The sequence below is a fragment of the Bactrocera tryoni genome, chromosome 1, assembly GCF_016617805.1.
Source record: "Bactrocera tryoni isolate S06 chromosome 1, CSIRO_BtryS06_freeze2, whole genome shotgun sequence".
NCBI lineage: Eukaryota > Metazoa > Arthropoda > Insecta > Diptera > Tephritidae > Bactrocera > Bactrocera tryoni.
In genome coordinates, this window is record NC_052499.1 from 90,023,654 (window position 1) to 90,046,899 (window position 23,246).

The 23,246-nt window shown below is 35.9% G+C and overlaps 2 protein-coding genes across 2 annotated transcripts; both read right to left on the reverse strand.

Moving 5' to 3' along the window:
* On the reverse strand, positions 1–8,031 carry LOC120782295 (endoribonuclease Dcr-1). Its single transcript, XM_040114500.1, has 12 exons — positions 7,164–8,031; positions 6,932–7,101; positions 5,167–6,878; positions 4,812–5,108; positions 4,507–4,746; positions 3,164–4,414; positions 2,969–3,101; positions 1,652–2,907; positions 1,358–1,580; positions 665–1,302; positions 359–600; positions 1–289 (listed from the first exon to the last, which is right to left on the reverse strand). The coding sequence occupies exons 1-12, from the start codon at positions 7,790–7,792 to the stop codon at positions 121–123; spliced, it is 6,960 nt and encodes a 2,319-aa protein (XP_039970434.1). The 5' UTR covers positions 7,793–8,031; the 3' UTR covers positions 1–120.
* A 1,115-nt stretch (positions 8,032–9,146) lies between these two features.
* On the reverse strand, positions 9,147–20,853 carry LOC120766590 (bifunctional glutamate/proline--tRNA ligase). Its single transcript, XM_040092193.1, has 10 exons — positions 20,710–20,853; positions 19,633–20,583; positions 19,402–19,573; positions 19,107–19,340; positions 18,439–19,042; positions 18,148–18,375; positions 11,573–12,814; positions 11,146–11,508; positions 9,480–10,411; positions 9,147–9,425 (listed from the first exon to the last, which is right to left on the reverse strand). The coding sequence occupies exons 1-10, from the start codon at positions 20,750–20,752 to the stop codon at positions 9,269–9,271; spliced, it is 4,926 nt and encodes a 1,641-aa protein (XP_039948127.1). The 5' UTR covers positions 20,753–20,853; the 3' UTR covers positions 9,147–9,268.
* Positions 20,854–23,246: the final 2,393 nt, after the last annotated feature.

Sequence of the window (23,246 nt, forward strand, 5' to 3'; positions counted from 1 at the left end):
TTGGTTAAAAAAAACTTTATTTGCTTGTTTATATTCATGCATACATGAATTCAGACTAATTAAAATAGGTAGTAGTGGTACGTAGATAAGTAATACATTTTTTGGTGATATATTTAAGATTTAATCCTTCTTCGTTATTAAGCCCTGTTTCTTCAATTGACGCAAAGCACATTTAGCAGCAGTGCACTTCGCTATACGATAGTTGCGACCAATGCCACGAAAAGTTCCCTTGCAGAATACATCAACAGTAACACGCACACGACGCCCATCAGCCAGTTTCTCCGGTTTTCTAACCAAAAAATTAATAAATATAAAATTTAGAAAATTTTCAAAAACTTAAGGCATAGTTGGTAATTACCCAAATTTAGCTGTTTCTGGTTCCAACTCTAGCAACTCTCGAATGGGCGATTTCGGAACCGAGTTACTAAATTGTTCAATCTCCGGTCTCATCATATTGCTATACACCTGCCATACAACGTCTAACGACATATTGGAATCCAGAAAAATAGCGCCCGCAATTGACTCAAATACATCACCTAAAGCTTTTGGGACTTCAACATCTTCAGCATCATCACACTCTTCTTCCGAAAGTAGGTAATACTATAAACAATTATGGAATATTAATTAATATTATAAGTATAAACCATGGACAAATTCATTTTACTTCTTCACTTATACTGTGTCCATTTTCGTTTTGAATACGCACAAAACGATCGATAACTTCGTTTAGACCTGGAGACAAATGGCGAAAATATTTGTGAAAACCATGTCGAACGGCCAAAGAAGCAAATATAGTATTATTTACTAAAGCTGATCGTAAGTCCGTCAAGGCACCAGGTGAGTGTTGCCTGGGATCTTCATATAGGTGACGAGTAATTAAATAATCTAGAACTGCATCTCCCAAGAATTCTAACCGCTGGTAACAATCTGTCAAACGATTTGGCGAATAACTAGCATGAGTCATGGCTTGTAAAAGGTAAGAACGATCACGAAACCTATAACCTAATGTGGCCTCAAATTCATCAAAGCCTTCAAGCATATATTCTAATTCCTGAGTGGCATTAGGAGAATAAACAAGAAGTGGACTTTTCGGAGCTACCCACTTTCCATACACTATTATGTTGCCATTCTCATCCGGATTTGTACTACCGGGCACGCGAGACTCCTGTTGATTAAACGGTCTATGTACAAACGGAAGCACTCGTATTCCCAACCATGCCATAAGCAGCAGGGCTCCACGTGGCCCGCATTCAATTAAATAGGCCCCGATTAATGCCTCGACACAATCGGCCACAGATTTATCTAAATTAATGTTCAAGTTTATTATTATTAAAACAAACTTCATCTACTGTCTCACCTGGTATGCTATGTTGTGTTACTAGGTTATACGGAATGAAACAAGTAAAGTCATTTCCTTCACCACTCTCATCAAGAGTGACGTTATTCTCGTTGGAATTGTTACTTACATCAGCAATAAGTCCCAATTTGTCAGCCTTTTCTCGCACTAATGCGCATATCTCGGCGCTGGTTAATTTTTTTATATTCGCTAAATCGACCAGCTTCCAGTGATGCGGAGGAATCTATAAAAAAAAATATGTTATCAATTTATTAACTACTATAATTATTTGCAAAGCTTGGTATTTTAATAGACCTTTGCCTCGATAAGTGCCTTCTCCAGCTCTTTAGGTACATAATAACACGGTGGTAACCAATTATCATGAGGTTCAAATTTTGTAGCTATCATATACTCGCCCAGTTTTTTTCGTCTTCCCAATCTATACAAATTCAAGTTGGCTACTTGCTTTGAGCGCAAATGGCTTAGCTTGCCTTCATGAACATTTTCGTATGTTATATACAAATAAGTGGTAATGGCGTATTTAAGAAATGAGTCGCCAATAGTTTCAAGACGTTCCAAATTAATGCCGTCATTCGCATTCGACATAGTTAAAGCTTGCAAAATAATGCTTGGGCTTGGACCTGGATGTCCAACCAGATCTGGTTGATAGTCGAAGCTAAAATTATTACATTGATTCTTCGTGTTATTTTCAGTTACGGGAGAGAACGTATTAGTTATATTGGAGAAGCATTCTTTCCTCTCAAATTTTAATGTTATCATTTTTTTACTTTCATGACCAGATTTTTCTAACTTCAGCTTATCCTTATCATTGAAATTGTCAAAAACATCACCACAACCTTGAATTTCGAATAGCTCATCAGTGTGAGATTTTAAATACTCAGCATTTAACCGGGCAATATCTGATATGTTCAACACGTTACCATGCTCTCTTAAGATAGAAATTAACAAGTTTTTGTCAGCATAAGGCAATAATTTACAAAACACATCTATAGAAGGCGGTTCATTGGTATTATTTGAGGTGATGTTTATCGAATCCTTAAGCTTCAGCACCACTGGCTGATCGTATTTTACAAGCATCCTAGACTGTTTAATGCTATTTTTCAATTGTCGTGTAGATGTGATATATTGGGCGATAGAGTGACTCAATTCTGCTTCCATGCTAGGTTTCAAGTCCACAAAATTGTATCCCACAAGCAAGTTTTTCGTCTTCTGATAATCACGCTCATTCGCATTAGTTGCTTGAATTATAGATATTTGTTTATTGCGCTTTTCGATCTCTTGTGCTGTTTCAATTGTTTCAGCTTCATTCCTTGAAGTGAATGCAATACGTGAAGCACCGTAGCCTTCATAATCATCGTCACTATAGTTATTAAGTTCATTGTCATCGTAACTGGAAGCAAACGAGTCATCCGAATCATAGAATGTGAACGAATTCTTTCGAGTGTTATTTGTATCACTATTCGGATTGAGAACACCATTTGCTTTTTTGGCAAGGTTTGATTCTTTCACATCCCAGAAAGTGGGGGAACCGTAGCGCATTTGTTGGTCACCTATATAAATATAAATATAATAAATTACAATTCTGGTTAACTATAGCAACTTTTAACCTACAAAAACTAACATTCGGTGGAAGATATTTAAAACATTCTTCCTCATCTTCATCCATTGACTCAGAGTTTTTACTGCAATTGATATTTTCAGCCATATCATTGGACCAAGTTCCTATTTCTATAAAAGTACTATCCTGAAAAAAAGCAAATTTGTAAATATCAACAAATAAATATCCCACTTCCATTTTTTAGATACCTTCAATTTTTTTTCACCTTCTATAATGATTTCATTAGCACTTTTCATTTTTGAATGGTTGCTTTCGTAATTGTTATCTAATTCGTCACCAACTCCGTTGCCTTTTACGAAGGAATTGCCTTGTTTGTTTCTTGTTTCTTTATTGCTACTTTCTTCTTTTTTCTTATCTAATAACGGAACATTCTGATTTTCTTTTGATCTCTTTAAAACCTCCGACAAACTCCAGCCAAAGTCCAGCATAGGCCATTCAAAATTATCGGGGATTTCCTGCAGGCCCAATCCTATGTCCAGTGACACCTTTTTTCGTATGTCATCAGCCAGTAATAACCCGTTTATACGATATAGAATGCAAGGTAAGCAGACAGCAGTTCGCCATAATGAAGCAGGAAACGGATGCACAGTGCACAGTTCTGGCACAAGAATTTGTTTTTGTTCCAAGTTCTCACGCTTGGCACGTTTAGTTTCTTCGGAACTAGTAGGCAGGGCAACGCCTTTTCGATTGACATAACGAGGTGTTAAAAAATTTAAACGTGCGCTGGTATGGTCTACATCTAATAATGGCTGTTTAACATTTTGAATTGTTAAACCATATTTCAGAAAATAGTAATGCTTAAACGTGTGGTAGTTTTCCCCAGGAAAACAGCTTAGAGGTGAGAGCTGTGGACAAATCTCTGCCACGTAAAAGTACTGCGGCTGATCCTGATTGCGATACCAGGGCATAACAACGGCATCTTTGAACTTATTTGCATCGAATTCAATAGATTTACGTAAATCATCCGTGATCGGGGAAGGCATCATACTTGATTTTCTTTCAATTAACTCAAGGAAATCCCAGTCAATTACCTTTCTACTATTACTTTTTATCGTAGGTACAATGAAAACACAATTTTCGGTAGAATCTGGATCAAAGAGCATAAGGAACTTCTGAAGGCGCAATACATTTGTAAATGTGTAGTTGAGGAATGTATTAATGCAACGTATCTGGACTTCTGTGAGTACAACCATCTCTTTTGAAAGAACAATAGATACTTTTACTTCACCGGAACGCGTAAATATAGGAAATGAACTGACTTTTGGTATACGTTTTAGGGTTAGAATACCAAAGCCTTGCTGCGCATCTTCGGGTGGGTATATTTTCCTACCACGTGTATTTTGTTCCTCCGGAATTGGACATTGCAGTGTCAAATCAATAAAATACAAGTAGCATGGTACACCTACAGTTGGACGACAGTCACTGAACTCGGAGGCAATCTATAGCAACAAACCCATTCATTAAAATGATATAGTATTAAGTCTAATTTTTTGTTCTCTAATAAGTATTTAAAATAATTTAAATTACTTACACGTTTGTAGTAATACTGTCTCCGTTTCGTTGTTCCCGGTCGTGGTTCAGAATTATCATGTACTATTTTTTCGTCTTCCTCTTCTAGCTCAAAGTTTTCCCAGTCAGACTCCATTGCTCTGAAGCTTTCTTTTCCTATTGGCTGTAAGTTTTGATCCAATTCCCCAATTTTGTGAAGCTCTATACAGATCTGTAAAGCGGCCATTCTACGGGCCAATATATTCGAAGACATTGGAAGTCCCTTAAGGCATAAAACAATAACAAATGTTTAAATTGTTCAGATTAAATTAATGAATTAAAACATACCACTATATCGTATTTTAATGGTGAATTTATTGGAAGACGTATCGTGTATTGATATACTTCGACTCCAGATCGAATCGTTTTAGTGCAACGCCAAAGTGCTGTAAGTTTTGTAAAAGTATCACTTGGCAATTTCGAACAATACTTGTTGACCAAAGCTATAGAGGTATTAAGATCTACCGAAGCTCCAGTCAATAAATGTTCCAGAGGCTTGTAGCGCTTAATACATTTATTGAAATAGTCTGCAAAATGATGCTCCGTTTCTGGCGGCTCGGTATTAGCACATTTAGATAGTAGTACCTACATATAGATACTGGTTAATGGTTTTATTTATCAATAATCAATATAGTCAGCATACTTTTTCTATTTGACGATATTCCGCTAGTTGTTCTACTATTTTATTAGTTGTGAATTCTAATTGATTCAAAGATGCATCGAAATATGTGGAAGATTTGGATATTTTTTTATCACTTTCAAAGAGGCATTGAAATCTACGTTTCTCTTTTTTATGTTTTGGTGGGACCGATACTGCAGGTGCTGCGATTGATACGTCTTCTACTAAAGAGCTCGAAAAAGAACCACTCAAAACAGTACTAATATCTGATATAGCATCACTAAGGTTAAGAACTTCATAACACTCATTTAAAGATTCTTTGATTACTGATTTATTTTTAGTTTCTTTCATTGGAGCTGTTTCACATTTTAACTCCATGATTGAAGACGAATTGTCCCCAATTTCTACTATGTTAGCATTGCTCGTTTCATTATGTACGCTTTCAAAACCCGGTAAATCATCCGTGATCTCTTTCAACGTCAAAACGCTTTTTGTTGGCGGTTTATTTGTAATAACTTCGGGATTTAGTATTTTCACAATTCCCTTTGTAGAACCAATTGTGAATTTATTTACTTTGTTATTATCTGAATTCTCTTCATCGCTACAAGTATCTGTATCAATAACGTCGTCTTGTCCATCTTCCAGTTTACATAGATATATATGACTTTCGTTGCTTAGTTGTTCATTTTTACTGTGAACGGCTGTATATGCAGGTGAAACTAATATCACATGATAAGCTGGTGCTGCTCTTGCTCGTCCCTTACACTGCACATAACTACGATAAGTGGTCGGTGCATCCCAGCGAACTACTAAATTACATTTAGGAAGATCGATACCTTCCTCTAGAACAGAAGTGCCAACTAACACATTACAGTCGTGCATGCGGAAACGTTTCAATACCTCTTCCTGACGCCTATGCTCCACCTCAGCTTCTTTGGGTTCGTTGATAGGATCTGCGACTCGATCAGTTGTAAATTGACATTTAAGAAATTTTAATTCAGGATCATGGCGACCCATTTCGCTAATCAAATCAAAAAGTGCACGCGCTGTATAGTTTGAATTGCAAAAAATAATTGCGCAGAGTGTATCTAGCTCATCACCGTTGTCTCGAATGTGTCGACGATTAAAAGGTCTACGTTTGAAACGGCCATGGGCTCCACCCGCACCATGCCTTCGGTTCGCTGTGGTAGAGTTTTCTATTTTGTATGTGCCCATTTGCATATTTTGCTGCGTTGAATTGCCGGAAATATTTTTTACAATTGGATCCAAGTTGTCAATAATTGATCGAGATTCTAGTTGTAATTTCATAGTTACATTTTCAACATTTTGGCAACTGTATTCGATATTTCTACTAAGTTTTTGAAAATCCATCTGATCTAAATCCTGACTGAGTTTATGTATGGTTTCATTCTTAGTTAATAATTCTTCCGGTTTAAATAAACGTAAAATTTCTAACAAACGAAATACCTTAGGGCTTGAATATTTTTCAACGAGATCTCTGTGGTTAGTGATTTTTTTGAATGTTTGCTCACAAATAGCATGAAATTCTAAAAGCGCTGTGTTCACCACGCACAACAAAATGTAGTGACGTTCATGTGGTGTTTTTATTTTCTGTTTTTCTATGCGATGAAACATGTTAACCGCAACGCGATCAGCACACCATGGCCCCATTTCATGAAGAACAAAGAGCATAATTTCCAAAAATTCCATTGGCTCTTCTTTGGGATCAGGGATGTCTATAATAATGATAATTACTAAAGAAAATATTGGGCAGAGTCATAAAAAATACCTTTTAATTCCTCCAAATATTCATCTGTGTTATATATTTCAAAAGGATCGTATCGGTGATCTATTAAAAAAGCTTTCCTTGTAAAAAGGACCTCCTCCAATACAGATATCAATTCATCGCGTTCATAAGGCATACATTGAACAATAAACTCACTTGGTCTAGCACAATATCTAAATAAAAAATTTTTACTATTCAAATATTTTCTAAAAAAATTGACAAATATATGCAATACCTCAGTACAGTAACGATGTCGCTCGCTGTCTCAGCTTTACAATGCAAATTGTCTTCCAATGTATTTAGCATTGCATTTAACTCTTGTAAAGAGCACTCTGCACTATGTAGAGGACCTGCCAAGCCCAACACTTTCGGAACCTCTGTGTTCAAATTATTAAAATGTTCCTGAAAAATTGTGCGCAAATCCTTACAAACATCAGCTTCATGACAATCTTCCAATATTAATAGATGAACATTCTCCAAAGTGAGCACTCCACTTCGCAATGCTTCCAAACAAGTACGCGGATGAAGAACATAAAGCTGAAAACCCTTTGGTATGTTAGGTTGACTCTTGGCACTCAACTCGAGGTTTTCCACTCTGTACACTTTCAGATTTGTCAAATGCTCAATCATAGCAGTTATTGATAAAGCATTTCGTTCAGTTGTTAAATACAAATTAGTCTTTGCCGTTAATCTCGCTGGTCGTGATAATTCTTGCAGCAACTTTAAGGCTATGAATTCTTTGGAAGACTTGTGACCAAGGCATATAATTACATTACGTTCAAATGCAGCAGAAAGAAGTTCGATTTGATAATCACGCGGGGTAAAAACCGTAGTATGAATATTATCACACCAATAGAACGACATTTTGCCATAAACACAAAACAGTTATAGATACATATAATATATTCCTTTGGTTTTGTGGTTTTATAGTAAGAAACAACGATTCACAAAAGGCCAGGTTATTCTTATTTATATGTAGTATTATTTTCAGTATGAACTAACTGAAGCAACATGACAATGTGAAGGCCAGGCCAAAAAAAAATTATATGACTTATATTCAAAATACGAAAAGAAATTTCCATATAAAAGAATCTACACCATTTGTAAACCGGCTACAAAATAAGTCCTTTTAGATCATGTAGTCAGCTGATGTATTTAAATTGACATTTTACATCTATGCGCAAAATAAATGTATTCGCATTACTACATGGATAATATTAGTTTATTAGGCAGCTTTATTCCACGTCCACACCTATCTTGTCATGGGGGAAACTCGATATGTAATAGATGTTGTCTAGATAACTTTATTGCAACCAATATTTCCACAAAAGATTGCATATTGCTTATTCTTGACAATAGTAGTCTAAACTTTCGACTAAAAAAAGAAATTCGAAATTTTTTGTTTATTTTTTGGAACTGAAAATTTAATTTGATAATTAAAAACACGAATTTTAAGACATTTCCCGTGAAAATTGGTGCACATTTTCGGAAAAGCCGTTCTGCTGAACCTTTACCGCAACTTCTGATTACTTTTTTAGCAACTAAACTTATATACCTAAACATTTGCATTTAAAAATATGAACATTTGGCCTTTTCATCGTCCAATAGGCCACTGCATATTTTGGATATGTTTCTTTATATTGGTTAACGATGTTTTTTGATTTCATGTTACCACTTTCCTGCCTTTAATAAAAAATCATAAGATCTTTACATTTAAAATTTAAAACCGCTGTGGTGAAAAATCGAATATGTGTGTTTACCACACCTGCTACGTTGATGCCCTAGGTTATTCTGCTATTGCGATCGCAAGTGACCATATTAAACGGCGTCGTGAATCCTGACACGCACCAATTATTGTACCAATTTCATCGAAAGGGCAATTTCTAGCCCAACTCAATTAACCAACTAATTGTTGTGTGTATGCCTTCTTATGGAAATTGGTACAATAATTGGTGCGTGTATGCCTTCCACATTGTATAAACAAATATACAAATTACCAATGTAAAAGTTATCAATTTTTCAACTTTAAATGCAAATATCTTTAAAACTATAAGTCAGCGGCAACTATATATACATATATTCGTGATCTGGAGAACGTCACCTTTCCAGTGATACCCATTTCATTCCCGAAGTCCGGGGATGCTATTCTAAATCCCAGCCATAAATAATTTTGCAATTGCTTACAATATTTTTATTACTAACAAAAAAAAAAAGCATATAATTTTGATAAATTTATTCATAGTTAAATATTCATTATTGAACGATATAACATTTTCGATTATCTTGAAATTGTATTTCACGTTTTCCTCGAAGCATCATTTTTTGTCATTTAATGTTACATTAATAACTTCGTCCAAATAACGTATAAAATTGTGGTTTATTGACGCAACTTGGGTGAATACATTTATCGCTAGCAGTAATCGCAGCAGGTTGTTCAAATGGTATACAAAGAGATTTAGCGCCCATAGCAGGGGCACCAGGTTCCGCCTCCTCATCTCTGTAAAGTATTTAAAATTAGATAAATTGAAAGAAACGAAGCATTTATACAAACCTTGCACTATCTCCTTTAATTTTTTCTTCGCAGCTAATTTCGCCACAAAATGGAGAAAGTAGAATATTCTTAGCATCCAAAAATTGGCAGAAGTCCGTCCAATTCTTTGTAAGTTTTGTATGATTAACCAACTCTTTTTTCGCTTTGGCCAACATACTATCATGCATTGTTTCCAACAATTGGCTGATTTTGGACTCGACGTCTTCTAAAGCCAAAATTAGTTTTTCACCTGTATCCCTGCGTACCGCAACAATTTGATTAGTCTTCATATCTTTTGGACCAAGTTCAATACGAAGTGGAACACCCTTCAACTCCCAATGATTAAATTTCCAACCTGGTGAGTAATTGTCACGGTAATCACCTTCACAACGAACACCCTTTACGTTCAACTGCCCTTCAAGCTTTTTACAAGCTTGTAAAAGCCGTTCTCGTTCATCGGGTTTCGTATTAACCGTAATGCCACAAGGTACAATAATAGCTTGTATACAAGCAACACGTGGCGGCAACACCAACCCCTGATTGTCTGCATGCACCATAATCATGACACCAATTGTACGTGTAGTTAGTCCCCAAGAATTTTGGAACACAAATTGCTTTTGTTGCGTCTCGGGGTCTTCAAATACGATGTCGAACATTTTCGAAAAATTTTGACCTAAATGATGACTGGTAGCACCTTGAATGGCGCGACCTGATGCGGAAATAAAAGCTTCTACAGTAGTAGTATAATCGGCTCCAGCGAATTTCTCCTTTTCTGTTTTACGGCCCTTCACAACAGGTATAGCAAGAAGATTCGTGTAGATATGCGCATAACGATCTAAAATATCCAATACTTCTTGATCGGCTTCTGCTTTTGTGGCAAACGCAGTATGACCTTCTTGCCAGAGAAACTCACGAGTTCGCAGGAATGGCTGGGGATGCTTAAATTCCCACCTCTAAATAAAAAAGAGAAATTGATTGCATTTAATTAAGGAGGTAAAAGTAATAATAATCTGCTAAGTTAAGTATGTATACACGAAGTGATATTTAATGTTATGAGGATCAATCGAGATTTCGCTGAAGAATTTAAAAAGAGAGATAAAATAATGCAAAGGAACTTGAAATTGAGTTCAATCACTAGACCATAGATTTCAGGCAAAATATTTCATAGGCTTAGTTATAATAAAATTAGCGCATTTGCGCACTCGTCCACCCGAGCAAACCTAGCGACAGTTGGTGGCCAATTTTTGCTTAGTCCCTCTGAAAAAAAACGGCACAAATTTTTCGGATCTATTTAACAGTTAACATAGAAGATATTGGACTGCCATCGTAAAGTCGAATTCACCTCTAGAAGTTTTGCGATAATGAATGACATCAAGAAAGCGAAACAGAAAATTCTTCTTATCTTCACATTCTTCGTAACGCGAAGGAATTTTTTTGAAATGCTCTCATGAATGTATTGATTCAAAACTTGAATTTTAGAAGTTAATAAAATTATATTTCATTCTATACTCGAATTAAATCATGATAAAAAATTCAAATTAAAAAGATTTAAATTCAACTAAATCAGCTTGCGGTTATAGGTACATAAGCTGATAAAAATTGTAGTGCATACAAATACACACATTTTGGATTTTTTGATTTTCTTAATATTTTATTAAGCATAAATATGCAGTGGCTGTTTACTTACCACAACGTTGCTCCATTGGTTTAAGCGTATGGGTAAATCACGATAGGACTGAATCCACTTTGCATATGCCGGGTACATAACAGTTTCGGAGGTCGGTCGCACAGCAATTGGTTCAGCCAAATCAGAGTTCCCCGATTTCGTTACCCATGCAACTTCTGGCGCGAAATCAGCAATATGAGTCTTTTCTCGTTCAAGAGCAGCACGTGAAACGAATATGGGAAAGTAGCACTCCTTAACACCCATTTTGGTTATTTCGGCATCGAACCAAGTTTTAATAAATTTCCAAATTGCATACGACCAGTGGCGCAATATATAACAACCAGATACATCATAATATTCGATTAGTTCGCCTTTGGTAATGACCTAAAAGAAAATATTCATATATCTTATGGGTACTAATGTTACATTAAATATTAAATAGCCATACCTGCGAATACCATTCAGGAAGATTTTCCTCTTTTGTAGCTTCAAGCCCAAGACGTGTCTGCTTTTTAAGTCCACCCGCCAAGACATTAACTTCCGCTTTAAGTTGTGTTTTTTCCTTGTTTTGAGTTAAACGATTATTTTCACTTCCTTTTTTTGAGCCATTACCCCCTCGTCCGCCAACGTTTGGAAAATCAGTTCCAGTAATTTCTTTGTATTTCGTCTTGAGCGCCAACAACTTTTTCACTTCAGCATCAATATTTTCTTTTGGTAAATTATTCGACTTGGCAGTACGAACTTTATCACCTTGCGCATTGATTTCCTTCATTAACAATTCTTTCTCGGAAGACGCGGACATTTTATTTAAAATGTCGTCATTGACAAGAGCTTTTGGTTCCATCTTAATGTTGGGTGTCCAATCGGTGCCGGTTTTTTGTTTGAAATCAGCTTTTAAACTCAACAATGTTTGCACTTCAAGATCAATTGTAGCCTTGGTAGCTTTTTCCGATTTCAATATACGAATTTTGTCACCTTGAAATTTTATCTGTGTAAGGAGTGCACTGAGGTCTCCACTATCATCGTCAGTCAAATCAATTTTAGGTTCTTCAACAATTTTAGAAGACGGAACGGTTGATGTCGGTTTCCACTCTTGTCCAGTGAGACTTTTGTAATCCGTTTTTAGTGCCAACAACAATTTAACTTCGGCATCTATAATGTTTTTGCCTTCTTTAGCGTTCTTAAGTGAACGAACCTTGTCTCCCTGTTTAGATATTTTTGTAAGTAAATCTGCAATGATATTAGCTGATGGTTGCTCTGGACACTTCTCTTTCTTAACAACCACTGGTTTTGTAGTTGCTGGCTTCCAATCACTTCCAGTAAGTTTCTTATAATCTGCTTTGAGAGAAATCAGTACCTTAACTTCTGTTTCTATAACCGTTTTATCGGCTTTTTTCGATTTTAGCTGACGAACTTTCTCGCCTTGATCAGCAATTTTATTGAGTATTTGCTCAACATCAGCTTCAGCGTTCGATTGTGGTACATCAAATGTACCTGTACCAGGTTTCCAATCTTGACCAGTCAACGCTTTAAATTGAGCTTTAAGTTCTAACAGCTTCTTAACCTCTGAATCAACTTTATCCTTTGTAGATTTATTTTCTTTAAGATCACGTATAATATTACCTTGTTCAAAAATCTTTTCGTTCAAAGAGGATGCTGTAGAAATAGGAATCGTGGATGGTTTAACAATCTAAAAACAGTAAAATTAAATAACTTTTATGATTTAATTATAATCGTTAATATTTTTTGCTTTTATACAAACATCTCAAATAATATATGGTTTGTCGACGTCAACACAAATTTATAACAACATTAAATGATCAAAGCATATATTAAAAGTTGCGTGACACAACATAAACAACTCCACCTATCTATACTGTTGTGCTTTCACTTTATATTTATGGTTAATTTCAACGTTTCAAATGTAGTAGTAAAATAGCGAAGCAGCGTTTAAAACAAAACTGGACTGATGTCTGCTGCAGCTTGAAAGTGACTGATCATATCTGATTAAAAGAAAACATGAAAAAGTATTTGGGTATAACAAAGCAAGCAACTCTTTACTTCTTTCATGATTTTGGCTTTCACCATCGTACTTCGTTTTTCTTCCACGTCATTCTAACAATTTAATTTAAAAGGCATAAGATCGCCATACTTTTTTTTTAAATTATATACGAGCAACTTGCTGGGGAGTAATTCTTTTGGCTCCTCCTCATACAGTGGGGATAATGCGTGAAATTGTATTGTAACCACGCCCACTACCTATATAGCGGATATATTGAAAACTACTAAATTGCGAACCTCGCTAAATAAATATGGAAGAAGCAGAAACAAATAAGACTGTACTTAAGTTGCTAGGACTAATACTGCCCAACTTTGGGTGAAATCTTATATCTCGGGAACTACTCGATCCATTTCAATTTGGTGCGTAAAAATATATTTCTATCTTTATATCAGTGTGTGAAAAGTTAAATTATTTATGATTTCAATGAGGTTATTGTAATAAGTTTCCACAAATAATGCTGTTGTTGTTGTTCTAGTGGGTACCTAGTCCCCGTTAGGATGATTAGCTAAGTTGTCGTCGACGTCATCTAACGGAAGGCCCAACAAACGTGCTGTTTCGACGGGGTCGGACCAAAGGGAGAGGGGTTGGCCAGTGTTATGTGTAATCCGGATTTCCACTACATCCAGGCGATCAAATTAGTCCCGCGTAGTTAAGGACCGGCCGGCCGATTGCCTTGTAAGTTGCCAACAACGTTTCTTTGTCCTTTCCTCATGTGCTGACTGATAATCGCGGTCGTATGAGAAGTGAAGGAGCAAGGACTATCAAAATTGGGGAAAAGTATTAAAAAATAACCCCGTTTACATCAGTAAGTCTTACAAATTTACAAAGTTCTTACAAATAATGCTTTTAAGGTAGGCCATATCATGTCCGAAACTTGTCGCAATCGGACCTCAAGCTCCCAGATGGAGATTGTGAGGACCACAGTGAACATGGCTGACTTGTGTGTCAAAAATAAATAAATATCGGCCGAATAATTCTCCTAGCTCCATATACTTAAGATACAAATTCCAAACTTCTGGTTAGCTTTATAGCGTATCAGGAAATAAGCAAGATATCTTAGCAAAATTAAATGAGAGTATAATATTGGATATAATATAGTTTAATGCAGAAAATTTGTGAAATCGTTGCACATATTACCCAAGCTCCCATTTATTACATTTAATAATTTTCGTAATTCTAGCAGACTCAAGTGTACTTGAATAAAAGTTAATGTATCAGTCCAAATCTTCTCCTAACCCCAAAATAGTAATTTTTTTTACTTGATTATAAATTATTTATGTGGGCAAACATTTATGGTAAATATTCCAATAAACTGATTCTCTGGTTGATTTTTTCTTTATATACCCAACATATTGAATTTAGCCTCATTTGCGTTAACTAGGTAGTTGATCGGAGTTGGTTTATATTTAGTTTGGTTTGCCTTTTCATAATGAACAGACTTATAGCAGAAACAGCGAATTCCTCCCTTCCTCTGTTGCCCCCCGTAGCGAGTAAAATTTGTCAAAAGTTAAGCCCCTAGAAATTACATATTGAAACATATTGAAGACAATTTTTATAATTACTACAGTATATCGAGACGGTAACCCTGTGTTGTGAGAAAACAATCAGGTGACTTTCTCGTCTCGTACGGTAAAGCGGTGTTGGCTGATCATTTACGTTGCGCTCTCATAAGATAGGTCGTATCAGCTGATGCGGGCTGCGGGTTTACGTTGTTCGCTGCTTTAGCTATTACTCCAGAACAACGTTTGTAACGTTTACTCTATTGGATAATGCGCATCCTCAGATATACCGTACAGTGCGTACCGAAGACGCCTTTTCAGTTGTGGAGCAGAGTATCGGAGAATTTGACATTGTTCCCCCTTTTATCTTTGGATATTGCGAGTATTTGGTTTGTAAGACCAAATGATGACGAGCTATGCTATATTATCTTACCTCTGGTGAGGGACTAAAATTGACGACTCGTTATCTAGTGAGAAATATTTCATTTTTATATTATTTAATATTCTTAATATGTGGAATATATAAAAAAAGAAAACATATTCTTGCACCCCGACTAAGTGGAACCCTTTGGCACATGTTCACTTTTAAACATTCTCCCGGGCGACGAACTTCTGGGAAGGCGACTGCAGCTTGTAATCGTAGCCTGATTTTTAAACGATAATAAATGATGATTGTTACTAGCATGTCGATAATAAAGAACACAAATGAAACGTGTCCGGCAACATGATGAATTTTGATTTCTTTTAATCCTGTGTTTTCTTTCCTGAGTGGTTTCACTATGTTTTGTAGTTCTTTGATGTCCTTTAGATTTGTAGTTGGGCAATTACTTGAGGGGTGGGTACTTCATTTACTTCCATCATAGCAAGAAGAACTCCTTTCTAACACCCAGTGCATGCTTCTCCTAATTCCATTTTGTATGTATCCTTTGATTTGTTGCATCTACATCTATAGTTCCATCAGAAAATATGTTATAAAGTCAACTGTTACCACTTTGAAGTTTTATCCATTAGTAAGTCCAATGACCCTTTCTGAACAGACAGTTCTTTGTTGCCATGAGATTTGAGATGAATGGACTGAGGATGAGAACTCCTTTCTAACACCCAGTGCATGCTTCTCCTAATTCCATTTTGTATGTATCCTTTGATTTGTTGCATCTAATCTATAGTTCCATCAGAAAATATGTTATAGTCAACTATTACCACTTTGGAGTTTTATCCATTAGTAAGTCCAATGACCCTTTCTGAACAGACAGTTCTTTGTTGCCATGAGATTTGAGATGAATGGACTGAGGATGGTTTCCATGGCCAGCTTACGCCATTCTCTCGGCGTTCAGATTTTTTATTATCTTTACGAAAGCTTCTCACACTTCTTCTTGCGATTTCTTCACAATATTCAACGATGAATCAATGGATCAAATGTTTTAAATTCTTCTCGTTGTCTAATAAATTAGTTAGGTCCTGATCTAAGTCCTTACGATCATCTGCATCCATCGTTTCAAACAGAAGTAGAGTTCCATGTTGTAATACACTACCAAATTTCACGTAGACATCTCTATATCAATCATGCTATTTTTCTTCAAATATATTGCACTTTTGGTTGGTATCTCCTTTACTCAAACATTTCCCCTAATCATCGTTTCCATCGCTGTTTGCATTGGTAAAAACCTTTCGGAATTTTTTGATAACAATTTTTTCAAATGAAATTCTGCACTCTGTAAAGCTTGCAATTCTTGAATAGTGTGACCTCCAGTCATGAGATCGGGTATATAAAAATCATTATCGGTGACGTCATATACTTTTTCATTGCCTTTACAGTAAATGTTATCACTCTCCTGCAACAATGCATGGGATGTAGGGCAGGTCGCCTCCAAGTTGGTGCATCTTGGGTAACGCTAAATGACCTGCGTCCCAACAACTCCTTGACGACTTTAGCATTGAACTGGTTTCTTTTTAGAGTAGGTAAACTTATTTGGATCTGGTAGAACCCTGGGCTGGTGGTGGCGACATTCTGGCACTGCAGGGCCAATGTCGCAACTGCCTCCGTCCCGTTAAAACCCTGGCAGGCCTCAGAGTACGTCCCCCCCCCCCGTCGCCGTTAAGTTGGCGTGGTAGGTGTAAGTTGAGATGACTCCTTCTTTGCGCCGGTCGGCTCTGAACGTATTGCCTCATAAGGGCATACGTCAACCCTCGCCTTGGCCTCGTCACTGAGATAACCTTGGGACCATAAAAGAAAAAGATCGTGGAACGCTACGATGACAAGCATGTTGGTCAGGTTTCTGAGCAACATGCTAGTACACTCGAGTGGGCCAAGAAATTGCTGAGCGAGGACGATTGGGTAGGACCGGAAGCTAAGAAGACAGAACCGGCGGTCAAGCGGCAGAGGTCGCACGAGGGAGAAACCTCCCTTGGTAAGAAACCGCGAACGGGAAAGGCGCCAACCTTTAGCGAAATCGTAATTTCTCTTCGCCTATGTCTATCTTTGAGGCGTGCTCAAACAATCACAAAACTGTCTAAAAAGTTCTCTTTGGGACGATAACTTTTGTTGTTGTTGTTATTGTTTTAGCGGATATCTAGTCTACATTTGGATGGTAAAAATTCGCTAAGTTGTCGTCGACGTCATATAACGGTATGCCCAATAAACGGACCAAAAAGAGAAGTATGGGGTTAGTGGGGCATGCAAAGAGGTGTCATGCGGAGACTCATTGCTCGCAGGACATATGTATATAGGATATGTCGGGGTCTATTCTCGATTGCCTTGTAAGTTGTCAACAACGTTTCTTTGTCCTTTTACCATGTGCTGCTGGCTAGCGATTTGAGGATTTTGTTGCCGAGAGATAGCGGTTTCCCTTTGAACATCGATTCTATGACGATAACTTATCTTTTTTACTGCATATAGCTTAATCCGATTGCACTTATACAATGTAAGTTACAGAATACCAAAGCCATCTACTGGTAATATAATGGGATAAGATATATACATATATATATATATATGCATGTATATACACTTGGCAGAAAGTCGCCGTACACTAGATCAAATAAAGGAAACATAAAGGATTTTTTGGCTAGTAAAATATACAACATTAACATTAACATACCGATAAATTAAAAATTTCTATAAAAATAAAATTTTTTTGGAAAAACAATTCAGTCAAAAAGAGCAGAAAAAGTTACCATTTTGAAAAGATCAGCAAATTATAAAAAAACATCTGATATTATGTACATATATATAAAAGATAATAGTCCAGCTAATTAAACGTATTAAATTTATCTTCATCATAAAATTATTTTGATGCATGTACGGAGACTTTTTCTGACAGGTATATACATATACTATATATACATAAGTATATAATATGGAAACCATCACGAAAACTAAATATACCAGATATACAAATTGTTTTAAAATTCTACTAGTATAAGTATCATTTTTAAACATACAGATTAAATTATACTACTCACATTTTTAACATCTTGTAAATTGGCGTTAATTTTCAAGCCTGAAGATGGCATATCTTTAGTGTGGCCATCAGGTATCGAGAACAGAATGACCGGCGTTACAACATTCGAGAATGGACTGGCTGGCGCATAAGCAACATCAACTTTAAAGAAACCACGTCGTTGAAGCTGGATTATGTCTCCTTTTTTGCATTTCATTAGTTCGGGATCACCAAGCATTTTAATTTCTTCCTAAAAAAAATTAAAACAATTTACTCTTGTATATCACTTATTAAATAATATAGAAGAATTTACCCTAGTTTTGTGACCAATGTATTGTTTGAAGTCTTCATCTTTTCCCAATACTGCTTTACTTATAATATTGTCAAAGTAGACACAGAACGTAGGCGGATAAAGGGAATCATTGTTTTCCACAGCAAGCCAAGTAAGTTTTAATGTTTTTTTAAAGTCCTTATTATCCAAATTTAAAGTCGCATCAATTTCCAATATTTTACCGCTGTTATCTTTATGTATTTTTTTTATTAACAAGTTGCCCCAATTTATAAAGGTGGCATTTTGCCCCTCTTTAAGGGCAATCGCATCATCATAATCGATATATACACGTGGGCCGATTGTTATTTCTTTCATTCCAAGACTCTCATTTTTTGGATGTTTAGGTACCTCAGTTTTTTCGAACTTTGCATCCAAAACATTTACAATAACACGATTATCGTAGTTCAGTGCAGTGTAACGCGGTGCAATCGGATCGATCACTTTCTTATTAAATGCCCAAATTTTGTCCCAATTCATAAATACTACAGATTTACTTGACCCTTGGGCTATAATAAATTCGCGTAAACCCTCAACAGTCATGCCTCGTCGAATAATTCCCCGCACTGTCGGAAAACGTGGATCATCCCTATGAAGAATTTAATATTGCTTGTTCATATAATATTGAATTATTATATTATTATTCATCTTACCATCCATCCACTAATCTAGACTCAACGAACCATGTCAGCTTACGTTTAGACAACACAGTGTTTGTCATATTTAAGCGACTGTATTCCCATATGTAGGGCTTTCGCAACTTTAGCGCATCTATGAACCAATAGAATTGATCATCGCGATCGTGGTATTCCATTGTACGTAACGTGTGGGTAACTCCTTCTATTGAATCAACAATCGGACAAGCAAAATCGTAAGTAGGATAGACCCTTAAAAATTCCAGAAATTTACAACTTTCTGACCATTAAAATATAAAAAAATTATAGTTACTTGTATTTTGTGCCTGTACGTGGGTGAGGTTCATTCTTGCAACGGTATATCGTTGGATCACGCATGCAGCCATTTGCTGACGACATATCAATTTTTGCCCGAACGCAGCACTTTTGACCTATATCTGTGCCGTTTATCATTTCCTGCCACAATGATAGATTTCTTTCCACGTCTTGAATTAAAAGAAAGCATAGTGTAAAATTCAAATCAGCCAAATATTAATTATATTACCATTTGACCGGTTCACTGATTCTACACGTTGTTCACGTTCAACTTTCATTTTGTCCGCCGGCGTGTCATCTACATATGCCTTGCCATCTTTAATCATTTGTTCGCAATATTGTAACATTATTTCAAAGTAATTGGATGTGTGGGTAAAAACATCTGGTTTAATTTGTAACAATTCGACATCGCCTAAAATAACTTCTTCAAACTCAACAGTTTCCTTCGCTGGATTAGTGTCGTCGAATCGCATTATTAGTTTGCCATTAAAGTTTAATGCATAGTATTGATTTAATAGGGCAGCTTTAGCATGTCCAATGTGCAAATATCCAGAAGCTTCTGGAGGAAATCGTACTACTACTTTACCCAACTCTGCACCGGGTAGATCAATAAATTTTCCTTCCTGCTTACGTTCACTTGTTTTTGTCCTATCGGACAAATGTGAACTTTCGCACTCACTTAGTTTAACACCATTGCTTCTTTTGGATCTTTTGGCTGCACCAAGTGCTTCTTTAGGCAATGCCTTCAACACTTTTTGAATCAGAGGTTGCGAATTTATAAGGTTATACCAGCGTTGCACATGTTGTGGTATGCCTTTAGCTGAAAGAAACTCATAACGTGCATGCATCTCGTTGAAAAGAGCAAAATCAGCAATGGTTAGCTTGTTCGCTACTAAATAAGTTACAGGGGCAATTGATTTATCGAGAAATGTCAATGCCCAGGAAATGTCATCTTCGCATGTTAATGAAAACGACAACCAATGATCAATTTGGGAACGTTCAATAGCATTTTCTCCATAAAGCTTATACTCTGGAGCCACACGTGCCAGCGCCCTCAACACATCATTATTAGAATGACAAAGAAGCTGGCGTTTGTTTGGAAATTGAAGCGTGGTTTCATTACCCCAAGCAACTTCAACTTCTATAGTCTCGCTTATAAGATGAGCAGTTGCCAAACCACCTTGGAACATTGAAAAAAGTGAAAATTATAACAACATTAACTTTGATATCGATGAAGATATAAACACAACTCAAAAAAAAAAAACTATTATTAATAACCTATAACTTGAAAAATGCATAAACTTACTTATAGGAGGATTATTTATGTTAGCTGTTAACTTAACTGCCATTTTATTTTCGCCACGAAATAATATTATCGGTCCAATTTTATGAAATTTCCAGCACAATATCGTGAATTTTCATTAACACATTACGGGGCATCTCGACAAGATAAAATCTATGTCTTACTAACTGTATTGCCGTGCCTATTGCCTGTGGAAACTCCACATTGCTTATAGGTTACAATATATGGCAAACTAAATAGTATGCCATATATCTTAAGCAATAAGCTGTCACTTCAGCAGTTTGACAGCGCAGTTTTCATTTCTATGAAAATTTCGAAGAGGCAACATATGCCCTTTGCACATATGCGGACGGCATTTTCATTTCGGTAATATGAAAATTAGAAAAGCGAGTATTAAGACGGTTGTGTTATATTATAAAAATAAAGTACATTTTCAAAATAACATTTTTTCAAAAAATTAATATTTAGTTTAATATTGTTAATTTACAGAAAAATTATGCAAATTGGGTTGGGAATAAGCGAAATCTTAAATTTAATGAACTTATACTAGCAAAAATCAAAATATCATTGCTCATTTTAAATTTATTACTTTAATTGGTATATAAAATTTATGCCACAGTTATTATATAGTAGTCCAAAAATATGAATTCTTATTTTTCCCAGAAATACATTTGCAAAAAAGGATCTTTTTCTTTTTCTTATTTTTCCCAGAAATACATTTGCACAAAAAAGGATCGTAATCTTTTTTTTATTTCCCTCATAAAATATTTAAACAGTTCAAGAGCTCAAAGCATGCGCTACATCAGCTCGAACCTACCTACCCTTCGCCTTTGCGCATATGATTATCTTATGATAACAAATGCCCACATACAGATTTGGCAAGGGCAATAGCAATAGATTTGACAGTTAGCAAGACATAGATTTTATACTGTCGAGATGCCCCGTTATGATTAGCACCACGTTTCCTTAAAGCGCCCATACACGAGCACACAAGTGCTTTCGATCGGTATGTGTGCGCTTGCGGTTTATTGTGTATGGGCTTGTTCGCGTACCGATCCATGTTCGCAAAAATGTTTGATTTTTTACGATCGGTGCGCGAACATGTTTATCGTGTATGGTGTTGTCGGCGCACAAAATCTCATTTCTCTCGTGTCGCCGAACAGTGAAGATCGCGGACAATGGCAAGTGTTAAGGGGAGAGCCTGCTTTCGAGGCTTCAAAAAATCGATTTTTTTGAGGATTTTTTTGGGAGGGAAAGAAATAATTGATCCAAGCGAAATTTCTAGGCTTTATAGTTATATATTTGAACATCTTTCACAAATTTCTTGGATACGAACTCTTTGATATTCTGCCTTTGGGAAGCAATTACCCGATGCATCTCGCATGTACATTTTTCGGACGGTGGGCAGGATGCAGGTCGCAATTTCTATCGGAAACACAAAAATCAAAGAGATTTATATTTGTTATTAATTTATCTTCTAGTTAAACTAAGAAAATTCCAAAAAAAGGTGTTAAAATTTTATTAAAAATTGAATAAATAGTGGCTTTTGATCGAAAGAATTTTACTTTATGCTGTTTAAAAATATGTTAAAACTTGACTTTTCTTAATATTTTTTTTAGTTTAAATATAAGATAATTTTATGTCAATGATAATAAACTTTGCCCTACATTCCATACGACGTTTAGTTTTTTTTTCTATCCTGCCCGCCAATTAAGAATAATCGTAAAAATGAAAAACCGAGAAATCACGCTTCAAAGTTTTCGCTTTTTGCCTAAGCGCTCATACATATACATACATAGTGTAAGAAAAATAAAAGTTGGAATAACTTATTAACGAAATACAATGAAATAGATAAAAATGCTACATTAGAAATAAATTCCAAGAAATGTTCCTCTTGCCTGTCGCACATGTTAACTCTGTGAAGAACGAACGCAAAATGGATTTGTGTGTCGTGTATGGGCAAACGAATTCATACCGATCGAACGCAGTTGTGTGCTCGTGTATGGGCACTATTATGCAATTGGTATTGTCAACTCCTTGCATATTTTGTTTGCCCTATATAAGTGTTCTCGCTAGCAATATAATATTGACCAGAGAAATATTATCAAATTTGCATATTGATTGTATTTATTGTAGCACAAACATATAGGTTTCGTGTTGAAATTTAGCATAATTTCTGCCTTGAAAAACCACAAGAGTGGTACCAGAGGTTTCTGTTAAAGTTGAAATAAGTTTTTAAGGGCGATTTCATATATTCAACCGAAACTCTTGCGTATGTGAAAGGGATTATAAGTTGTATGTTGTGTATGTGTTACGCTGCTGCCCTCCATGCCAATAAATTGTTGCCAGTAAAGAAATCATATTGTGACAAACGCGGATGTCCGAATAAATAGAGAATCAATAATACTTGCTTACAAGATGATCCCTCAAATTACTTGCCAAAATTGATGGCGAGCAATTTGAAAATTTATAATAGTTTCAAGATGTCTTCGTTGTTATTGTTGCCGTTTTTGTAACAATTACCTGGTCCTTGTTTGGGT